The sequence below is a fragment of the Varanus komodoensis genome, unplaced genomic scaffold, assembly GCF_004798865.1.
Source record: "Varanus komodoensis strain SLA01 unplaced genomic scaffold, ASM479886v1 scaffold18_3, whole genome shotgun sequence".
NCBI lineage: Eukaryota > Metazoa > Chordata > Lepidosauria > Squamata > Varanidae > Varanus > Varanus komodoensis.
Window position 1 is genome coordinate 12,812,642 of NW_025335549.1, and position 18,623 is coordinate 12,831,264.

The 18,623-nt window shown below is 47.5% G+C and overlaps 1 protein-coding gene across 1 annotated transcript; it reads right to left on the reverse strand.

Moving 5' to 3' along the window:
• Positions 1–677: 677 nt before the first annotated feature.
• LPAR4 (lysophosphatidic acid receptor 4) lies at positions 678–15,758 on the reverse strand. The gene is made up of 2 exons (XM_044427543.1): positions 15,623–15,758; positions 678–2,091 (listed from the first exon to the last, which is right to left on the reverse strand). Exon 2 carries the CDS (start codon positions 1,961–1,963, stop codon positions 920–922), a length of 1,044 nt encoding a protein of 347 aa, XP_044283478.1. The 5' UTR covers positions 1,964–2,091; positions 15,623–15,758; the 3' UTR covers positions 678–919.
• Positions 15,759–18,623: the final 2,865 nt, after the last annotated feature.

Here is an 18,623-nt window from a genome sequence, read left to right on the forward strand (position 1 = left end):
TCTGGGAATCTTTCAGGCTGAAGAGTGGGCTACAAATGTATTAAATAGGTGCATAATGAAGGAATAAATTAATCCAGAAATAAAATATCTGTATTCCCTGCCACAACTTCAGGCTAACAGGATTAATATCATGGGGAGTTTGCATGCAAATGTTAGAGGAAGTTCAGCCAGCCAGCAATGCAATGGAAATATCCATTCATTCGTTCATTGTTGTCTGCTAATTGTCCTTTTGAATTCAGAACCAGAAATAGAGACTCAAAGGGAAAGCACAACAATAACAATAACAGCCAGCTCAGACATTTAAAAAGGATGGTGGCACATCCCTGTTAGAGACCTCTTCCAAATGCATTCTGATGCTGAGCATTGATCACTTCCTCTAAGGTGGCTCGAGAGAAGAAATACCTTCTCTCACAAGGGGGAATGCTACAGGGGAAGTGCATAGGTCAGCCCCCTCTTGTCTTGGAGATTAGCCAAGATTCAAGGCAGGGTCTTCCGGAGGCTAAAATTGGGAGAGGGGAAATGCACACTCCACTCTAAGCTCACTGGTGAGTGAGATAGCAAGTCAGGAGACAGGCTGGAGCATTTGACACTGCAATATGTCAAATGTAAGAAAATATGTAGGAACCCCAAATAATCAGCTGTAGTAAACATCAAGACAAGGTGAAATATTTTATTTGTTCATTGCTTGAAAAGCAAAACATACATATGGGCAGTGAGACTTGAGTTAATCTATGACAACTGGTTTAGAGGGCAGGGAGAGATTTTACTGCCTGTTTGTATGCATGCACACATGTGCACACAAACGCACATTTCTTGCATGACTCTCAGTTTTCATAGTTCCAAACCTTTCAGGCAGAAGGTTGCATGGAATTCCTTGCAGTTCAATTCCAAGCCTTCAAAGGTGCAGGGAATTTCAGAATCAGAAGTGTGATTCTGACGTGAGATCTGTCCCATTTGTAATGGCCTGGTCACTCATCTCCTCCTCTATCGCTGGCAGGGGCACCTTGGTTAGAGGGGTTTCAGTCTTGAAAAGGGAATCGTTTTTGAGGTGGGGGTTTATGTAGAAAGATTTCTGGAAGGATTCTGAGGTGAAATAGTAGATGAACGGATCAAAGCAACAGTTGAGGGTAGCAATGCACAGTGTGATTGGGTAGAAGGTTCTTGCAAACTTCTCCAAGGAACAGTTTGCAATGGCCTGAGAACGCACAAGGGCGTACAGGAAAAGAATGGAGTTGTAGGGTACGAAGCACACCACAAAGATGGCCACATGGACAACAATCATCTTCAGCACCTTCTCCTTGTTTGTGCCGATCTGGGAGAGAGTGGCGGGCTTTCGGAGAGTCCTGAGCACCAGCGACGAGCAGGTCAGGTTGAGCATGAGAGGAATAATGAAGCCCACCACTTCAATAAATATTGTAATCTTAGATAAGTAGGTCTTCCATATGCTTTTGGAAAAGCCTTCGAAACATGTCGTGCTTGTGTTGGTGATGTTGGTGGTGGAAAACAAAGAGGCTGAGATCCCCCCACTGAGGACCAAAATCCACACTCCAGCACACACAATGGCTGCATTCCTTCTCGTCCGAACAGTGCGGGATCGAAATGGGTAAACGATGGCGAGGAACCGGTCGACGCTGATGCAGGTCAGGAACAGCATGCTCCCATAGATGTTGGTCAAGAAGGCCGTGCCCGAAATCTTGCATAAGGGGTCCCCAAATGGCCAGTGCCGGTTGAAGTTGTAGAAGATCTTGAAAGGAAGAGTGAAGACAAAGAGCAAGTCAGAGACAGCCAGGTTTGTCATGAAAATGGTCGTCTCGCTCCTCATTTTGATGCGGAAGCAGAAGACAAACAGAGAGGCGCAGTTGGTGATCAGGCCAAGGATGAACACTATGCTATAGACTGCTCCATAGAGGTTGTACTTGAAGGAGTCATCTGTCACACAGGTGTGGTTACTGTGGTTTCCCATTCCAGCTCCACGCTTCCCAAGGCCCAGTTAAGTGGACTCCACACATTGAAAGTCAGGAAGCCCTGGTCTCCTTAAGAAGTACATTCCAGTGATCCTCCCTGGATGTCGCTTGCCTCATGGTCTTTCTCCTGAAGAAAACAGGAGCAGGGAAAGAGATATTCTATTAGGTATTGTTCCATTCAAAGAAAATAGACTCCCTATTCACAAAGGAATTCCGGATTATAGAAAACGGGCTAGATCCAGGTTCAGCCATACTTTGAATAGGCTCACTTAAATCAATGGGGCTTAAGTTAGTCATGACCTACTAAAGTTCCATTGACGCCAATGGGTTTACCCTAACGATGGCTAATCGGGATCAAATCCAACTGATTTATCCTATCTTCCAAGCAGTATTGCTCCACCCGCCCACTCCAGTTGCGACCCAGATTGCTGCCTGCTGATTTTTGCTGCGTAGGATTTGAGAGAAGCTGCCCAAAATTGAGCCTTTTCTGCACAGACCCACCCCTTCAGCTGTGTATGTTTATCTGGGACTCTGCAAGGCCTCTACCACACAACGGAACCAGAGGCTTCTAAGAACATGAGAAAAAGACAATGCTGGTCCTGGAAGGGACCACAGAAAATGCTTTGCACGTAAAAGGGTGCAGATTTGGCTCCTGATCACACCAGTTAGAAAGGTCCATTGAAGTAAAAGCCCTCTCCTTGATATCCTACCTGGGAGGCAACATTGGTCTAGATGGTATTCTTGGCTGATATTTACATTTGATATATACTTTGATATATTCTCATTATATCAAGTGTCCCACCGTCCTGTAGCTGGCCCCCTCCAGTTATCTTGAACTACAACGCCTGGCTGTAACACATTTAGTTGGGGAAGACTGCAGAGGAACAGCTTCAGTGAAAGAGAACCTTGAAGATCTCACTCGGACAAGTAAAACTGCTCCAAGGACGCAAAGCTGACCCTTTGCCCTCGGAGTGGGAAGGCAAGTCACATGGGAATTAAGCACATAAAGCCAACACACGCAGAAGAGTTCGACGTCCCCCGGGTATAGTGAAAGGAGACAAAACATCTGCAGCATGGAAAGAAAGCAGACATTCCAGCTGTTTGTTTCCTGTTGTAACACAGGATCTAACATCTGACCCAGTATGTAAAGCAACAGCGAATTCTGACAGAAGCAGCCCTTCTCGGGGAGCCCGGGGCCTTCCGCTTCTCGTTCAAATTTGAATAGTGAACGGCAGGCAATACTGCGCGCCAGAAGCCTCTGAAATAATGCAGCTTGCGTTGCCTCGTTTCTAACCACAAAGCCTAGCATGCAGAAGGCAGGCCAAAAGCAAAGACTCAGCTTCAGCCTGACATGCGGGCAAATCCCCGCTCTAAATTCTGCAATTTTTCAGAAAGGGAAATGCCCTTAAGAAAGTATTAGGAAGTTAGAAAGAAAGAACGTGCACGCCTAAATCTTGGAAAGTAGTAGCGAATACTAGCTATGGAAAAGAACTCTTTGGTTTGATAAACGTCATTTATCCATTTAATCATTTTCTCTTTGATGCTTCCTTGGCTTCTTTTCATTAAGATCCTAGGTGTCTGTGTTTTATTTTACACATTTCTTTTAAAATCAGTATTCCTTTTTAATTCACATGCTGTTTTATATTTTTTTCCCCTTATTTATGGTGCTGGTGATGATGCCATTTGGAGCAATAGCCAGAAAAAAAAAAAACTGTTGGAGAAGGAGCAGGGAAGGCTACAAGTTTTCCAGCCATTTACTCTGGAATATCCTCACTGAACTGAGTGTTCTGTCTGCCGTTAGGAAATAACATGTTTCCCTTTCATTTATATCCCTCCTCAGAGCAGATGAGGTGACAAGCCAAGGTAACAGAGCAGAATTGTTTGGGCAAGAAGGCAGCTCCTGTGGATGAGAAATTCCCGAGGCCGCAAGACAGGCTCTCCGCCTCTCCTGCATGGGATCACACTCCCCTGAAAAACCAGGTCTGTTGTCCAGGAGGACTCCTAGATCCTTGTAGCTGGAGTCCCAAAGGACCCCGGCGGCTGAGAGAGACTTTTTCCCAGCTCTGGCTGGTTCACCACCACGGCTGCTTTTGAAGATGGGCTGCTTGGCCACAGCACTATACAACGGAGCTTAAACCTGACATCAAAGCCATTGCAATATGCAGCCGTGGACGCGCAGGGAACCGCATGAGGAATTTAACATATTCTAACATTGTCAGCCTCACAGATTATTTCCAATGGTCAGGTGCTCGGTTTTGAGGAGCCCTGTTCCAGCTTCCAATGGGTATGTCATGATGAAAGAGGAGAATGCCATGATGTTAAGATTCCCTGTAGCTCCACGGACCAGGGAGGGGATATTTCATTATCAGAAGTGCAGATTCCATTTGCATAAAGACAGAAACCTGCTTTGTTGGGTCTTTCTGGCCTCAAGCCTTTCCTGCAAAGTTTGCAGATTTCCCTACCTCAACCCATGCCAGACAGAATTTCCTTGCCAAGAGTCAGGGCAGAAAGGAACACCAGGGGTCTTTAAGTATGCAAATGGCAGAGGAAGAGGGAGGGAGGATGGTACAAAGTACCATCCATGCCCATGGTGTCTCCAAAGTAGGAAGCAGGTCCCCGCCCTGATGGCCTTACAACTGAAAATCTGGCACAGGAAAACAACTGAAGGAGGATACAGCAGCACATGTAGATGGGAGACGAATGCTGCATGACTCATACTTGGGATTGAGGAGTGTCAGCTTAGTGTAGACTATCTGCAGATGTTTGTCCAGAGCGCCTGTGTGGCGTAGGGTTAGAAAGCTGGGCTGGGGCTCAGGAGTTCTCGTCCCTGTGCGGACGTGAAGACTGCTGGGTGACCTGGGGCCAGGCATGGGGTTGCTGCTGGATATCCCTCACTGGACTGCCATGGGTCTAAAATGGAGGAGTATCCTGTAGGGAACCTCATGCTCCTTCCAGCAGAAAACACTGGATATAAATATGAGGAATAAACAAACAGAGGCAGTTCGTGCGACTGCTGCGGCCCACTCTTCTCTGGTGTCCTGGAACAGACCTGTCTGTCAGAGGCTGATGGGTGTTCTCAGGCCAAGCATCAGTTCTCTCAAGCAGTGATGTGGCGTGAAAACTGCCCCACAAAGTGTTCCGATGGGATATTTTCCCATGGAAAATTTTCCTCGCCATAAACATCTGCATTTATCCATAAACACCATCTGGGCTGCCATACAGAAGTCAATCGTGTTAGATGGGTAAATATATATATGGACATGCATACAGTGTTTTCCCAAGGGAAGCAAAGACAAATCCTAGTGCTCGGCTGCCCCGGGGGAATGGAAAATAGCATCTGGAGCCCCCTTCCTGTCTGCTGGTTCCAGGCTGGGTCTGGTCCAAGCTTATGCACGCTGCACTTGCCCTCTGCAGCTATGATGCCTTAGTAACAAATTGAAGGAAAACAGAAACAAAGGCTGTGATTACTGCTTGCTTCACCATCCTTGATAAGTGCTGCATTTCTCCTCTTCAGCTCAGGAAGAGAGAAGTGTTTGCGTAAGATTCGCTAGTCACCCAGCGCTTGTGGCTACCTTGAGCTAAGCCATTATGTCAAAACACAAGAAGACGAGCACGTGACTTTACTACGGCGAAAACCCTGACGTGATGCAAGAAAGACAGCTGGTCAATGTCAGTATTAGGAACAGGAGCATGCTAACAATGCAAGGATGGGGAAGCATCCAGGAAGCTACTACAAAGGGGTAGTAGAACTAACTCATTATTTAGAGTGTTGAACATTTTCCAGAAAATGCTCCATTCTGCTTTTTCCAGAAAATCCTCACCCCTGCTGGCTGCAGGCTGCTTGATAGAGGTGCAGCTGGGTGAGGGACATGCATTACTACAGCTAGAACAACTTGTGTAGGCAGAATGCAGCTAGCATTCTGTTCCCCCGCCCCGCCCCACATCCAAGTGTCCTTCCCTGCTTTCAACTCCTTCAACATTCCTGTGTTAGAACAACAAGAAAAATGGTTGGCAAACCCTGACCAAAAAGAAGAAATGATGCATGCGTTCCGCCTGGACTAAATCAAAGTACCATCATGGCCACGGGGGAGAAATGGATTTCTATCTATTGCTTCCTTTGTCCGCTGCCCTCTAAGTGGGGATTTGGGGCTGCGTAGCTGTGAATTTTGTCCCCATGATCCAGTCCAGCTGCACCACTCTACCTATTTATTTAAAACTTGTGTATACCATCCCATCACTAACGTCTCGGGACGCTTCACAAATAACAACAGTAAAATAAGATAAAAATATGTCAGTTGACAGTATCTTTCCAAAACCCCCAAAGCAATGGCAGGATGGGGGATCGATCCAAAGGGAGGAATCTTTCAGTTTAATCAAATTCACCTTTTAATGATCTCAATGCTATTTTTAAAGAACCCTTTTTGTGCCTAAACTTGCTTTATTTCATAGAATAGCAGAGTTAGAAGGGGCCAGAAGGCCATTGGGTTCAACCCCCTGCTACTGCAGGCACTTAAGTGACACCATCCCACTTAAGTGACTGTCCAGATGCTTTCTGAATGTCTCCAGTGTGGGAGAGCCTGCAATTTCCCCAGGTAATAGGTTCCATTGCTGTGCTGCTCTGACAGTTGGGAAATTCTTAGTAAAGCAAATAAAAGTAGAAGGAAAAGAAGAAATGTGAAAGGGAAAGAAAAGGGAAAGGGAAAAAAAGAAAAAACTCCCAGGCTGGTTACTTCTGCACTCAGTCTGGGCATACATTTATGCATGTCTGCATACTCAAAACATAGCTTTGCATGTGCCGGATTGAATCAAAAGGCTCATGTATAAGGCAGACCCGCAATTCAGACCTCTCTGGTCTCGGGAGAACCATATATTGAAAAGCAGAGAAAGGCAGATGCAAAATCTGGCTATGCGAGGCTTGTTCTTTCTGTTGGCAGATTTGCTTTAAAGTTGCCATCAACACACATATACACAAACAATCTATGCAACTATGTTATGCCAAGTGTGCTGCTGGAAAAGGCCTTTTATTTCACTACATCAGCCTTCTTGAAGGAGCTACCTGAATAAATACACCTTGCAATTTTTGTTTGTTTTTTGTCTCAAGCTGTTGTCTTAGCAAATGGAAAACTTCCACCAAGAAATGTTTTATTTAGTAGACCAGACCTGCAGACTCCGCGGCCCTCCAAGCCAAACACAACAACCCGGATGGGGTTCTGACGCCCATCAGGCACTTGAGGTTTTGTTCAACTCTTCATTTTCAGGTAGGCACCAAAAATAGGCCTCTTATTTAGCCCCTAGTGGGAAATTGTAGTTGGCAGTGCTTAGCCAGGTGGCCAATGATGGCATTGCTGCCACCAACAGCAAATTCAGGTGCTGGGTGCCATCAGAATCAGAGGTGAGAAACAAAAGATTGTTATCAGCTGGGGGGGGACTCCTCCTTTGGTCTGCATAAGTACAAAAACAACCCTGAGAAGGCATTTCGCACCACCGAAACCCAAGCGACCAAACAGAATGAAACCTGAGCATACGTGGACTCATTCAGTTTTTGTTGGACAAGAGGAACAGTAATCCAGGCCTTGCCATCCTGGGTTCAAATTTCCACCATAGTGGATGATCTGGGACCAATCATTATCTCTCAGCTTGCCCTCCTTCACAGGGTTGCTTTGAGGATGAAACTGAGGGAACTTTGACAGGAGACAAAAATGTTGCTAGACTAGGGAATTTCTGGCACCTTGTGAGAACTCCTGTATACCATACAGTTTCCATTCATACCTCACATTCTCCATCCTTCTAAACCAGAAGTTGCAAATATGTGAACTTTCAGATGTTGTGGACCTGCAGCTTCCATCAGCCCTCGCTTGCATAGCCAATAGTGGGGGATGATGAGCCTTGCAGTCCAACAACATTCGGAAGGCTACATGTTTCCATTCTTCTTCTAAGTCATACTTTAGAGGATGAATAAATTCTGTGTTCATGCACACCCTTCCGCCACCCTTTCGGCACTCAGCTTGTTCAAAACTTGCTGGTTTGATCAAACCATAGTTTGCACTTAGGTCTGACCCAGCAAACAATGTGCCTTGAGCAAGCCCACTAAATGAGGGCTGCAAATCAGCATTTGAACCTGGCTTACAATCCTGCTCACTTAAACAACAGTTTGGTCTAACAAGGGACTGTGGCTTGAGCAAACCAAAAAGCGTTTGATGAAGTCAAGCATGGGGGAATAGGTCAGAAAAAAGTTTGTTTTCCATCTGCCCAACTGGGGCTTGCAGCAGCCTTTCCCAACCAAATGCCCTCAACCATCCCCATACTTGTAGTTGGCGTGCCCTAGCCAGCGTGGCAATGGGGCATTCCAGCTAAGAGCGCTGGGGGCTGTTGCAAGCCCCTGTTGAGGTTTGGGGGATCAGAGAATGAGCTGTCCAGATGCAACCAGTGGGTGCTTTCTTGCTGGTCTAGGCTGGATCATGCTCTTTTGCAGCTCCTTCTCCAGAAGCAGCTCTTACAGTTCTGCTCTCACAGAAATGACACTTTCTTCTGTTGCACTTTGCAGCCGTTCTTCCTGCCTGCTTTACCCCAGACTTCATTTAATTTTCAATTTCAATGTATATCCTGCCTTTTCCCCCAAAGGGCTCAAGGCAGCTCACATCTCCTCCTCCATCTTAACCCCACAACAACAACCCTGTGAGGCAGGTTGGGCTGAGAGTCTGTGACTGGCCCTAAGTCACCCAGCTGGTTCTATGGCCGAGCGGGGACTTGAACCCGGATCGTCTGAGTCCCAGTCCCACGCTCTTAACCACCACACCACACTGGCACTCCATAGAGCAGACTTCATAGAGCAGGGTGCCTTGTAAGCTTCTATTCTGTCCTTAAAGCAAGGCATTCTGGAGACCATTCCAAATATCTCCTTCCAGGAAGACTGAGGCAGCCAGTCTCTACCGCAGAACGACCCATGCTGTTAATCTGGTTCTTTCCAGCGTGCTTGGCTGTAATGGTAAAGCCCCGTGGGGGTCTTTCTTTCATTTTATAGGTGTTGGTTATCACCTATAAAGCCCTCAACGGCTTGGGACCTGGTTATCTAAAGGAACGCTTGCGTCCATATATGCCCTCCCACCCCTTGAGATCGGTGGCAGAGGCCCTTCTCTGGGAGCCCTCTGTGAAGGATATTAGCAGGGTGAGTACCCGGAGGAGGGCCTTCTCTGTGGTGGCACCCCACCTATGGAATGCGCTCCCCAGAGAGGTCCGCCTGGCGCTGTCGTTATTTGTTTTTCGGCACCAGGCCAAGACCTTTTCATTTAAAAGTTATTTTAATTGTTAATTTATTGACTGTATTTATTGGGGTTTTTATGTACGTGCCGAGATGTGTCCGGTTTTTTAAGTCTAATTATATAATTGTTTATTTATGATTGTGAGCCGCCTCAAGGCTTTTTGCGAAAGGGGCAGCATAGAAACGGTTTAAATAAATAAATTCTGTAAGTCATGCTTAGTTTTTCTGGGGCTAATTGAGCACCAAACAACTGCTGGTCAAGTGTGAACACCCAGCAACAGAAGTGTGTTCAGCGCTGACAAATCGGTGGTAAGCTCCTGGAGTGAACGCAGCTGGAAAGGCCCCCAAAACAATGGCAAAATCTGCGGAAGGATCAGGAACAGGCGCTGTGCTGCTTTGCACCCCCTTCTCAAAGACTGAACTCTGCACATCAGAGGGATGTACAGGTGAAATTGATGCTGGCCACACCGCAGGGTGAACGTTTAAGGGGGCAGGGAAAGATGCTGCAGAGGGAGGGTTACTTTGCATTTCATGCCTTGCCACAATCAAAAGCACCTGTCTGCATGGTACACACAAGCACATTTCCATACACCTGGCAAGCCACTACAAGCAGGTGAAATGCTTGGCTACTGCACCGTCACAGCTGCATGCAAGAAGGCCCAGGGTTGATCCTGGCATCTCCAGGTAGGCAGGAAAAGCTCCTGCCAGACACCCTGTGAAGCCACTTCTGATCAATACTGGGCCAGGGCAACTCGGAGTGAAAGCAGGCCCCAGCACCTGGGTGGGGAGTTCCAGGATCTCACCTGCAGAAAGGACATGTTCCTTCCTTGAAAGCTGCAGAAAGAGCTGCTGACACGCAAAATGGTCCTGCTCGGGTAAGTAGATAAACATTGCCAGGGAAGGACACAGCAGCTGCCCCCTTCAACATAATGCCTCGGGACAACCCTTCCTTCCCACGTTTCTGCCAAACGGTTGACCTGCAGCTTCCATATGCCTGCATCCAGCATGGCCAATTTGCAACCTGGGAGGCACCAAAGCCCCCTGAGGAACCTTCCTTATGCCAGGCTAGACTAACATGCCCAGGATCTGGGCCACAGACTGCCTGCAGATCATCATCATCATCATCATCAACATCATCATCATTATTGTATTATTATTATAACCTTATTGCATGAGCATTCTGCCTCACCCACAGCAAGTGATGAGGGGCCCAGATGTTGCTTCTGCAGACCTCCCTTGCATGCCCCAGAGGTGCTTCTGAGTTTTTAATTTACACGGTTGGTACAGCATACTTTCTGATCGGTATCAGTGGGAAGCCCTCCATCTGTATGCACCACCCGCTACTCCCTGGGATCTCACGAAGGGAAGGGGGAATTGCCCCATCGCCAGCTGTAGCTAGTTTCCTGTACAGTCAGATCCGGCTCCATTTCCTGCACCTTTCTTCCAACATAGCAACCCTTGAGTGCCCCCCCTTTGGAAAGCATGTTCGGCAAAACGTGGGAAGTGCCTTGTGTTTCTCATTTTCTCCTCCCACTTCAGGCTCTTTCTAAGGGCCAAATGAGAACAAGGCCAGGAAGAAGCAGGAAGGGGACCCACCTGCCTGCACGGCATTCCTGCACAAATCTATCCATGTCTTTTCATCCACCAACTTGACTTTGAAGTCTCATTATTCCACACTGGACAATGAAATACCGGATAACTGTAAAGCCATGTGATGTTGACAACCATCGCACAGAGAGTCGCTAGGTGATTTGTACCTGGTGGAGTGTTACTTGGTACATTTCTCTCCCATATTCCTTCCAGACTACCCAGGTGGCCATCCTTCCAGGCAGTGAAGATATGGACCTGTTTATCTTCAGCCACATTGTATGCCTTCAGACCACATATATTAATGTTCATTAATTCTCCTTGAAAATAGTATCCTGAGCAACACGGGTGAGCATGTCACTATTTTATTAAGGGTCTGGGCATTTAGAATACTCAATTAAACCTCACCCACCTCAAAGGGGGTGCTCCTTGCCCCCTTTTTATCTAGACAGCCATTTCCAGCCATCTAGGCAAAGCACCAGGGAGGGGGAAAGGAGGAAGCTGGGGCCACAATCCGAACCAGAGTACGAGGATGGCCCCAGGTGCTTCCTTTCCTTTCCTTTCCTTTCCTTTCCTTTCCTTTCCTTTCCTTTCCTTTCCCCACAACATGCCACTTTTCCCTCTCCCAAGAGTTCATTTCCCCTCTCAGAGGCAGCTGTTGTTCCTTCCATGCCAGAGTGGGGGCAGGAGCCTGGGCATCAAGATTTTGGGAAGACTTCACTGTTAGACCTCTAAAGAAGCCTATGGTGACCAGATGATGTCCGAAAACTGGAGGCTGCAAGACTGCCCTACGTTACTTGGCCAATGATAATTCTGATCCTTCTTAAGTCTACATTCCCAGAATTCCATCCCTCAATGCCAGCCCAGGGAGAAGTTTTGAATGCTCTTGAAACATCACCAGCCAAAGAGTGTTGAAGTGTGTGGGGGGGCACACCTGGAAATCATGTAGTCCAACTTCCATGTAGTGAAGGGTCTCCAAAGCAAGATGCATTACAGCATTCGTAACAGGAGGCCATCAAATTTCTGCATGGAGATGCTCAACAAAGGACACCTCACCACCTCTCACGCTCCACATACACATACAGGAGTCTGGGGTAATTTCCGACTGCAAAGCAGTCCACTTTCCTCCACCTAGCACCCTCCAGATATCTTGGTACACAAACCACTGCTGACACTAATCACATGAAGGCTACATGCACAAACAAGCAAGCTAAAGCTGTCTCTTCAAGGGAAGCTGTCTTCCACCAGATGAGTCTAGACATCCAGGTAATGGACATTCGGGCTAGCTCCTGCAGCTCTCCGGGCTTTCCAAGGGCAGAATGCTTCCCACCTCCTGCCACCTGGTTCTTTTAATTAGCTGCAGAATCACAGAGATGGATCATAAAGGCCACCTTGTCCAACCTCAGTTCAACGCAGGCTTCTATTTAAATTCCACCAGTGAAGCAGAGTCCATGACCTCCTGAAGCGGCCTGTTTCATTACTGAACAGCTCTCAGCATCCTAACGATTAGCTGGCATCTGCTTCTTTCACTTTCTCTCTCTCGGGGAGAGGGGGGGATAATGGATACCAAACCTGGACTTATGAACAGTTGAGTGTATACATGATGTGCTCAGTATCTGTGCATGTTAGTTCAGGTTCCAATGACCTACAGAACAGGACACTGATCATCACTGTCAGAAGCCTGGCTTGATGCTCTTAGCAGTGCAGAGAAGAGGACACAGGGCTGACCCCTGATCTCCGGGGGCCTGTTTAAGAGTCACAACCCTAACGCTAACTCTCAGTCCACATCGGTTGCTGGTGCTGGCACCCTCCACGTACACCGGCCCACTTTCAAAGATCTGCCCAGTACCAGCTCTTTGTCTGTGGGGTAGAAGAGAGGAGTCTCTAAAAAATTTTCTTTGGCTTTTGAAACACAAGCACAACTGGATTTCATCTGTAGGTCTCAGATGAGCTGCATCTAATAACTGTTGTTTTGACCGTGGATTTTTTATTACTTCACTATGAATTGTTTTTATTGCTTCATCTCATGTTGTTTTGCTCGTTAGCCACCCTGATCGTATTTACAGTTACAAGGTAAGATATAGATCAGTTCTGCGCAACTCTGGTGCTCTACAGGTGTGTTGGGCAACATTTCCCATCATTCCAAGTCACAGCTATGCCCAGCTGGGCTGAGAATGTGGGTTGCCATCTAACACATCTGTAGAGCATCAGGGTTGGGTAAGGCTGATTTTAAAAGCCTTGAATCCAAGGGTGTAGAACCACTCCCAGTCCAAGAGTGATATTCCAGCGGAGAAATTTTTGGAGGCTGCATTCAAGCCATGGGTGAGGCTGAAGGAATCCTAAGGGAGACAGTTCAGATTCAGATATACCCTGGATCAATGGGGCTGTGAAGTGGACCTCCTGCCTCTTCTTCCTCACAACATCCCCTCCATCCCAATGAAAATCCTACTCAGACAGTCAGGAGAACTATGGTACATGGAGGAGAAGGGATACCCTAAAACTGGGCAGAGCAACGGACCCTTTCTCTTCTAGACTGTCACTTCCTCTCCTGAAGGGATATCCAGCTTCCAACAGTTACTTCACAGTTTCAGTGGTTGTTTGCTTATTATTAAGGCCCATGAAGGGTGATAGCGCTATGTGGCTGCAAGAGACAATCTGGCATGTTGCATAAATAAGTTGTGTGCTTGCATAAAACAACATGCTCCCCTGCGCTCGTCTCCCACCCTCTTGACGTTGCTTTCTCCATAGGCTGCTCTAGTCTGAAGGTGCCTTGGGGCAGGGATCTGCCTATTTTGCCTCTCTGCAGTCTTGAAAGGTGCCCAACCAACATTAAGAGCCACACTGCTGGTCTCCTGCCTGCCACTTTCCAGGTGCATTCTTCTGCTGCTGTCTTTTGATGCTCATTGTCACTTTAGGTCAGGTGTGGTGCCTCTTTGTCTCAGGAGAGGCAGGGATGTTGTGGGCTGCCCATCATCTGGCTGATGGGAGGCCCTCTCAAGCTTGGCCGTAAGAATCCTCTGTGTTATTAACCTGTGCAGCTTCAGCCCTGCATGCCAAGGCTCTCCTGGCTGGTGCACCTCAAGACTTAAGAGCATGAGCAGCAGCTACTAGTCTTTCCAGTTCGGTATTGCTGCCCTACCCTGGCCTGGAGAGCTTCTGGCAGGACTCTTTCCTAGCTCAACCTGGAGATGCCAGGAGCTGAACCAGAGACCTCCTGCATACAAAGCAGGTGCTGCCAAGCCATGGTCCCCCTGCCTGCTGCAAATGATGAGTCAGACCCTGGATCAATGTTCCCAGATGGGTGGGAAGGTAGCAGTCTGGATGTGTGAAAGCTTGCTGCTATTATGTCTCTCTCATGAGGTTCAGGATACTTCCCTTACTGTGGTTACAGACCTTGCAAGTTGAACCGATCTGGGGAATGACAGAGAGAAGGCTCAGGTGGTATATTCAGTGCCCTTTTTCGGCACCAAGAGAACTTCTGGTTCTCCCACTCTCTGGTGATGCTCTGACGCCACAGGCCTGTTCACCTGCAAATATTAATGGGTCTTGTGCACATCTGCACAGTAGGAACCCCAGGAATGAATGAATGGACCAAAAAACCTGGGCAGGATCTTGCCAGAGCTAAGCAGGTAACAACACCGTGTGTGTGTCTATTCCCTCTGCGTTCAACAAGGCTTTCTTGTTGGTAAGTGTGTAACACACTTACTAGGGAATGAGTTCCACTATGTTGAACTTTTTTCTGAGTAAATATCTGCTGAACAGATTCTTGCTGTGTGTGTTTTGTTTGCTTTTTAGTGGAAAATGAAGTCTGCGTTGGGAGCTCCCATACTGAAATCAGTGGAACTTAAAAGTGCTTCACTTTGGCAGAACTGTGCCCAGTGTAAGCGTCTAAGCATCCGGATCCATGCTCCAATTTCATTGTATTCTCATTTTATTTGGCCACAAGAAGGATGATGTCTCAACGAAACCCATTTTTCCAGTCCATGTAGCCAAATCACAGCCTGCAGTTCTTGGTCTAGAAAGATGTATGGGTTGTTTCATCATACTTTTCAAAAATGGACACTCTATAGAAATTACTATTGAAAATATCAAAAGGGAAGTTTTGCAATAATGAATATAGTTGTGTGGAGAAACAAAACCTTTCACAACACCAAATGGCCTCCAACAAGCACTGTGCTCTACAGACAGAAATTAAAACCAAACATTGTAATTTTGAATGCATTTGCTAGCATTTAGCTGCGGAGAGTTCTGCCAATTCGCAAAAATCCAGCAAGGCTTCAGGGGTATTTAAAGAGTAGAACACTGGCAGAATTGTAATGGCTGGTGTTTCATTCATGCACTGTTCGGGGTCACAAAACGTGCATTTTCTGGAGAGCAGAGTCCAGCGGAACTTCAGAGCCGAAGGCACTTTTAAAAGAAGTAAAAATCAAAAGAAGATAAAGGTCGTTTTGTTTTGCTACAACAGCGTTGAAAAGATCTGTGCCGATTCCATAGAAACACCAAACAGGAAAGAAAGAACCTCTCTTGGCTCGAATATTCCAGCTGGCTCCTCAAGTTTCAGGCTATAATCCTTTTTACGCACTTGCCTGGGAGCAAGCCTTCCTGGAAGAAATGGGGCTTACTTCCGAGTAGGATAGCACGCTGCAGCCCTGTCCGTGTCTACTCAGAAGTAAGCCCCGCTGATTCTGTGAAGCGTCTCACTTTTCCGGGAAATGCGTGCCGCGGATCGGCAGCCGGACTTCCGCGGATCTCTTTCCAATCAAAGGCTGGGCAACCCGCAACGGGGCGCCGCCGAGCAGTTGGCGCCACTTACCCGAAGGAGGAGGAAGAGTCTCCCAGGAGGAGGCGGCGATCCCGCGGCCCCGTCTGCAGCCAGGCAGTCTGGAGTTACAAGATCCCTCCTGGCTGACACTGCAGAGCCGTGTTCCTTCCTGCCTCTTTCAGCCGGATCCCCAAACAACGCCCACCTTTCTCTCCCCACTTCGCAGCGCTCTAAGCAAAACCGACGCGGCGCATCCTCCAAAGCCGCAGCTGCCCGAGCGGCTGAGCCCCGCGGATGTTCATCTTGCCAGCCGAATCCCCACGCCTTTGTTTAGCGCCGGAGGGAGTCGCTCCCGTTGCGCCCCGGACGCGCCGCTTGCAACGCCTTCGCTGGAGCTGTGCGCGTTGGAGAGGCAGCGAGCGCGGGTGAGCGGGGGTCGGGAGGGGAGGGAGGGGAGGGGGCGCTCTCTCACGAGGGATCCTCTGATTGGCCGATGAGCTGGTCCTAAGGCGCCTCGACACCGCCCAGTCTTTGGAGGGGTCCCTTTGGTAGCCAATGGCGCAGGAGGGGAGTCTCCAATGCAAAGCGATTATCCAAGGGAGTTACGAAAAGTTGGAGGACGGGACCGGCATTGTCCATTTGGACAATGGGGAGAGGCGGAGGGGCTGCATCTGAGCCGGTCGCGGGAGGAGGACTGCTGTGCCGAGAGGTCTGGCGGGGGGGCTCCTCCCGCCTTGAATAACAAAAGGCGACCAGGAATCCGGTTTAATTCTGCAATTAATTCTGCAAGCGCCCATGGAAGGGCAATGCCACACTGACGGTAGCAGGAGAGCTCTCTTGCCAGATCAGTGCTTTCCTTTATTCGATTATCATTCGTAAACCGAAAGCACATGAAATGCTTGCAGCACCTAAGGCCCTGCTGATCTGTGTCGCCGCCCAAGAAACTTGCTTATTTACTAAAAGCTTTTCTAACCCATCCACCACTAGTGTCTCTGGATGGATTAGCAATGAAAAAACAAATAAGATAAAACAGCACAGCATCCAACGACTTAAGCTAATAAAACCCCAGTTAAATTCAACGAAACATATACGATAATAATAATAATAATAATAATAATAATAATAGACTTGTGCCAGCTCATCAGCTTGGTGCTTTCCAGATGTGCTGGATAGCATGCGGGGTCATCCTCAGCAAGATAAAGTGATCCTGTAGTAACAGGCGTTGCTGAGCAAGGCATTTGGAGAGCGCAAGGCTGGCTGAGGCTGCATGAAGTTCCCTAAGAAGCTTTGCTGATTTGTTGCTTTGAGGTTATGCATGTTGCAGAATTTGGGCGGGAGAGCGAATACTTTGGATGATAGAAGCAAAATGCAAAGTGATCGTGATAGGTTGGAGTGCAGGGCCGAAAGCAACAGCAACGGAATGAATTCAGTAGGGACAAATGCCAGGTTCTGCACCTGGTGGTGGGGGCGGGGGTGGGGGGGGACCCAAATGTGCATAGTTGCAAGATGGGGAATACAAGATGGGCAATTTCATATTCGAGTTCTTCAAGCATTCTAGGATGGATATTCTCTGGACCAGATGATTTGCCGACATGCAGATTGTCAGTGAGGTTGAGAATATCTTCTTTGATCACTATTACTTTCCTTAATACCTCAGACACTCTTTGAGCCATGGATTGTCATTAAAATGTAGGTTATTCTGTTGTACGAACTCAGTTGAGATAACAAACCACAATGAACAGTCCATAGTTCACAATCCAGCAACAAACTATGTGTTCCCATCATGGATTGTTCCTGGTTAACAAGCCACGGTTTGTTATCTCAGTGGGTTCAGACAACACAAGCCATGTTTCAACAACAACCTGTGGTTTAATGACAGCCTATACTCAGTGCTTGACTGTGGCTCATTGTGTTGTCTGGACCCAGTCTGCTGACCCTCTACCATAGATCCGTAGAGTCTATGGCTTGAACACCAAACATTTGTTTCCTGCCTGCACATTTTGCTTTGTTTATTGTCTTCTCTTGATAACTCGAACAGTTGTACCTTATCTTGTGACCTTGAACTGAACCAATAAAAGAATTTTCCTGCAATATATTTCGGAATTTTTCATATGGCCAACTTGTGTTTGATGATGATGATGTTATGCATGTGTTATGTACTTATGTATTTGCATGCCTTATGTTTGCTATGACTAGAAAAGAAATTGAAATCCAACACCTTTCTTGGAAAGTTATGAAACACACAAGGCAGAGTCTCACAGAAACCTTCCACAGAAATGCAGATTGTGCCTTATCAGAAACAAAGAGCAAATGCACAGTGAAAGCATTTAAAGAGCAAACAGCAAAATCTCACATACCCACGTAGGCTTACTACTGAAATTATTTCACTTTCAAATTACTCATGGAGATCCTTCACTCTGCAGCTGAATGGAGTACCACCAGCTCTGCATGTAGAAGGTCTGGGCTCAAACTCCAGTGGGAAAGAACCTTGGTGGGCCCAGCAGAAAACAGCCCCCTGTGTTCCTATAATCCAGTGCTGGGGGACCACTTTTACCCCAAGGGCCACATTCAATTTTGGAGATGTTTCTGGTGGTGGCTGGGGCCCAAAGGCACAGGGGTGGACCTAAAGAAACCCAGGCCCAAATAAGAGCTGGAAGCCCTTACTGCAAGCAACTTATGCTGGTAAATGGCATTTCAGCCGTAGAGAAAGCAGAAGAAACCGCACATGTGCCAGGAAGCATCCTCCCCACAGGATTCATGGCTGGAGGAAAGGGACACAGTTCCCCATGGAATTCCGCAGAACTTACTGGGATTTTAGGAAGGCTGGATCTGTCATCCAGACTGGAAGTTTGTACCCTGGCTAGAATCAGTGGAACCAGTGGAGATTAACGTTTCAGGGGATCAGCGAAAAGGGCAGATTTTAAGGGAAGGGCTCACATTTTAACTGGAAAGGGAGCACGTTCCTATTCTTTTCAGCTGCCCCACTCAGCCCAGGGCGTAAACAAGCCACTGATGCTTATTCTGTTCCCTGTGTGTGGTGTTATTAGGCGCT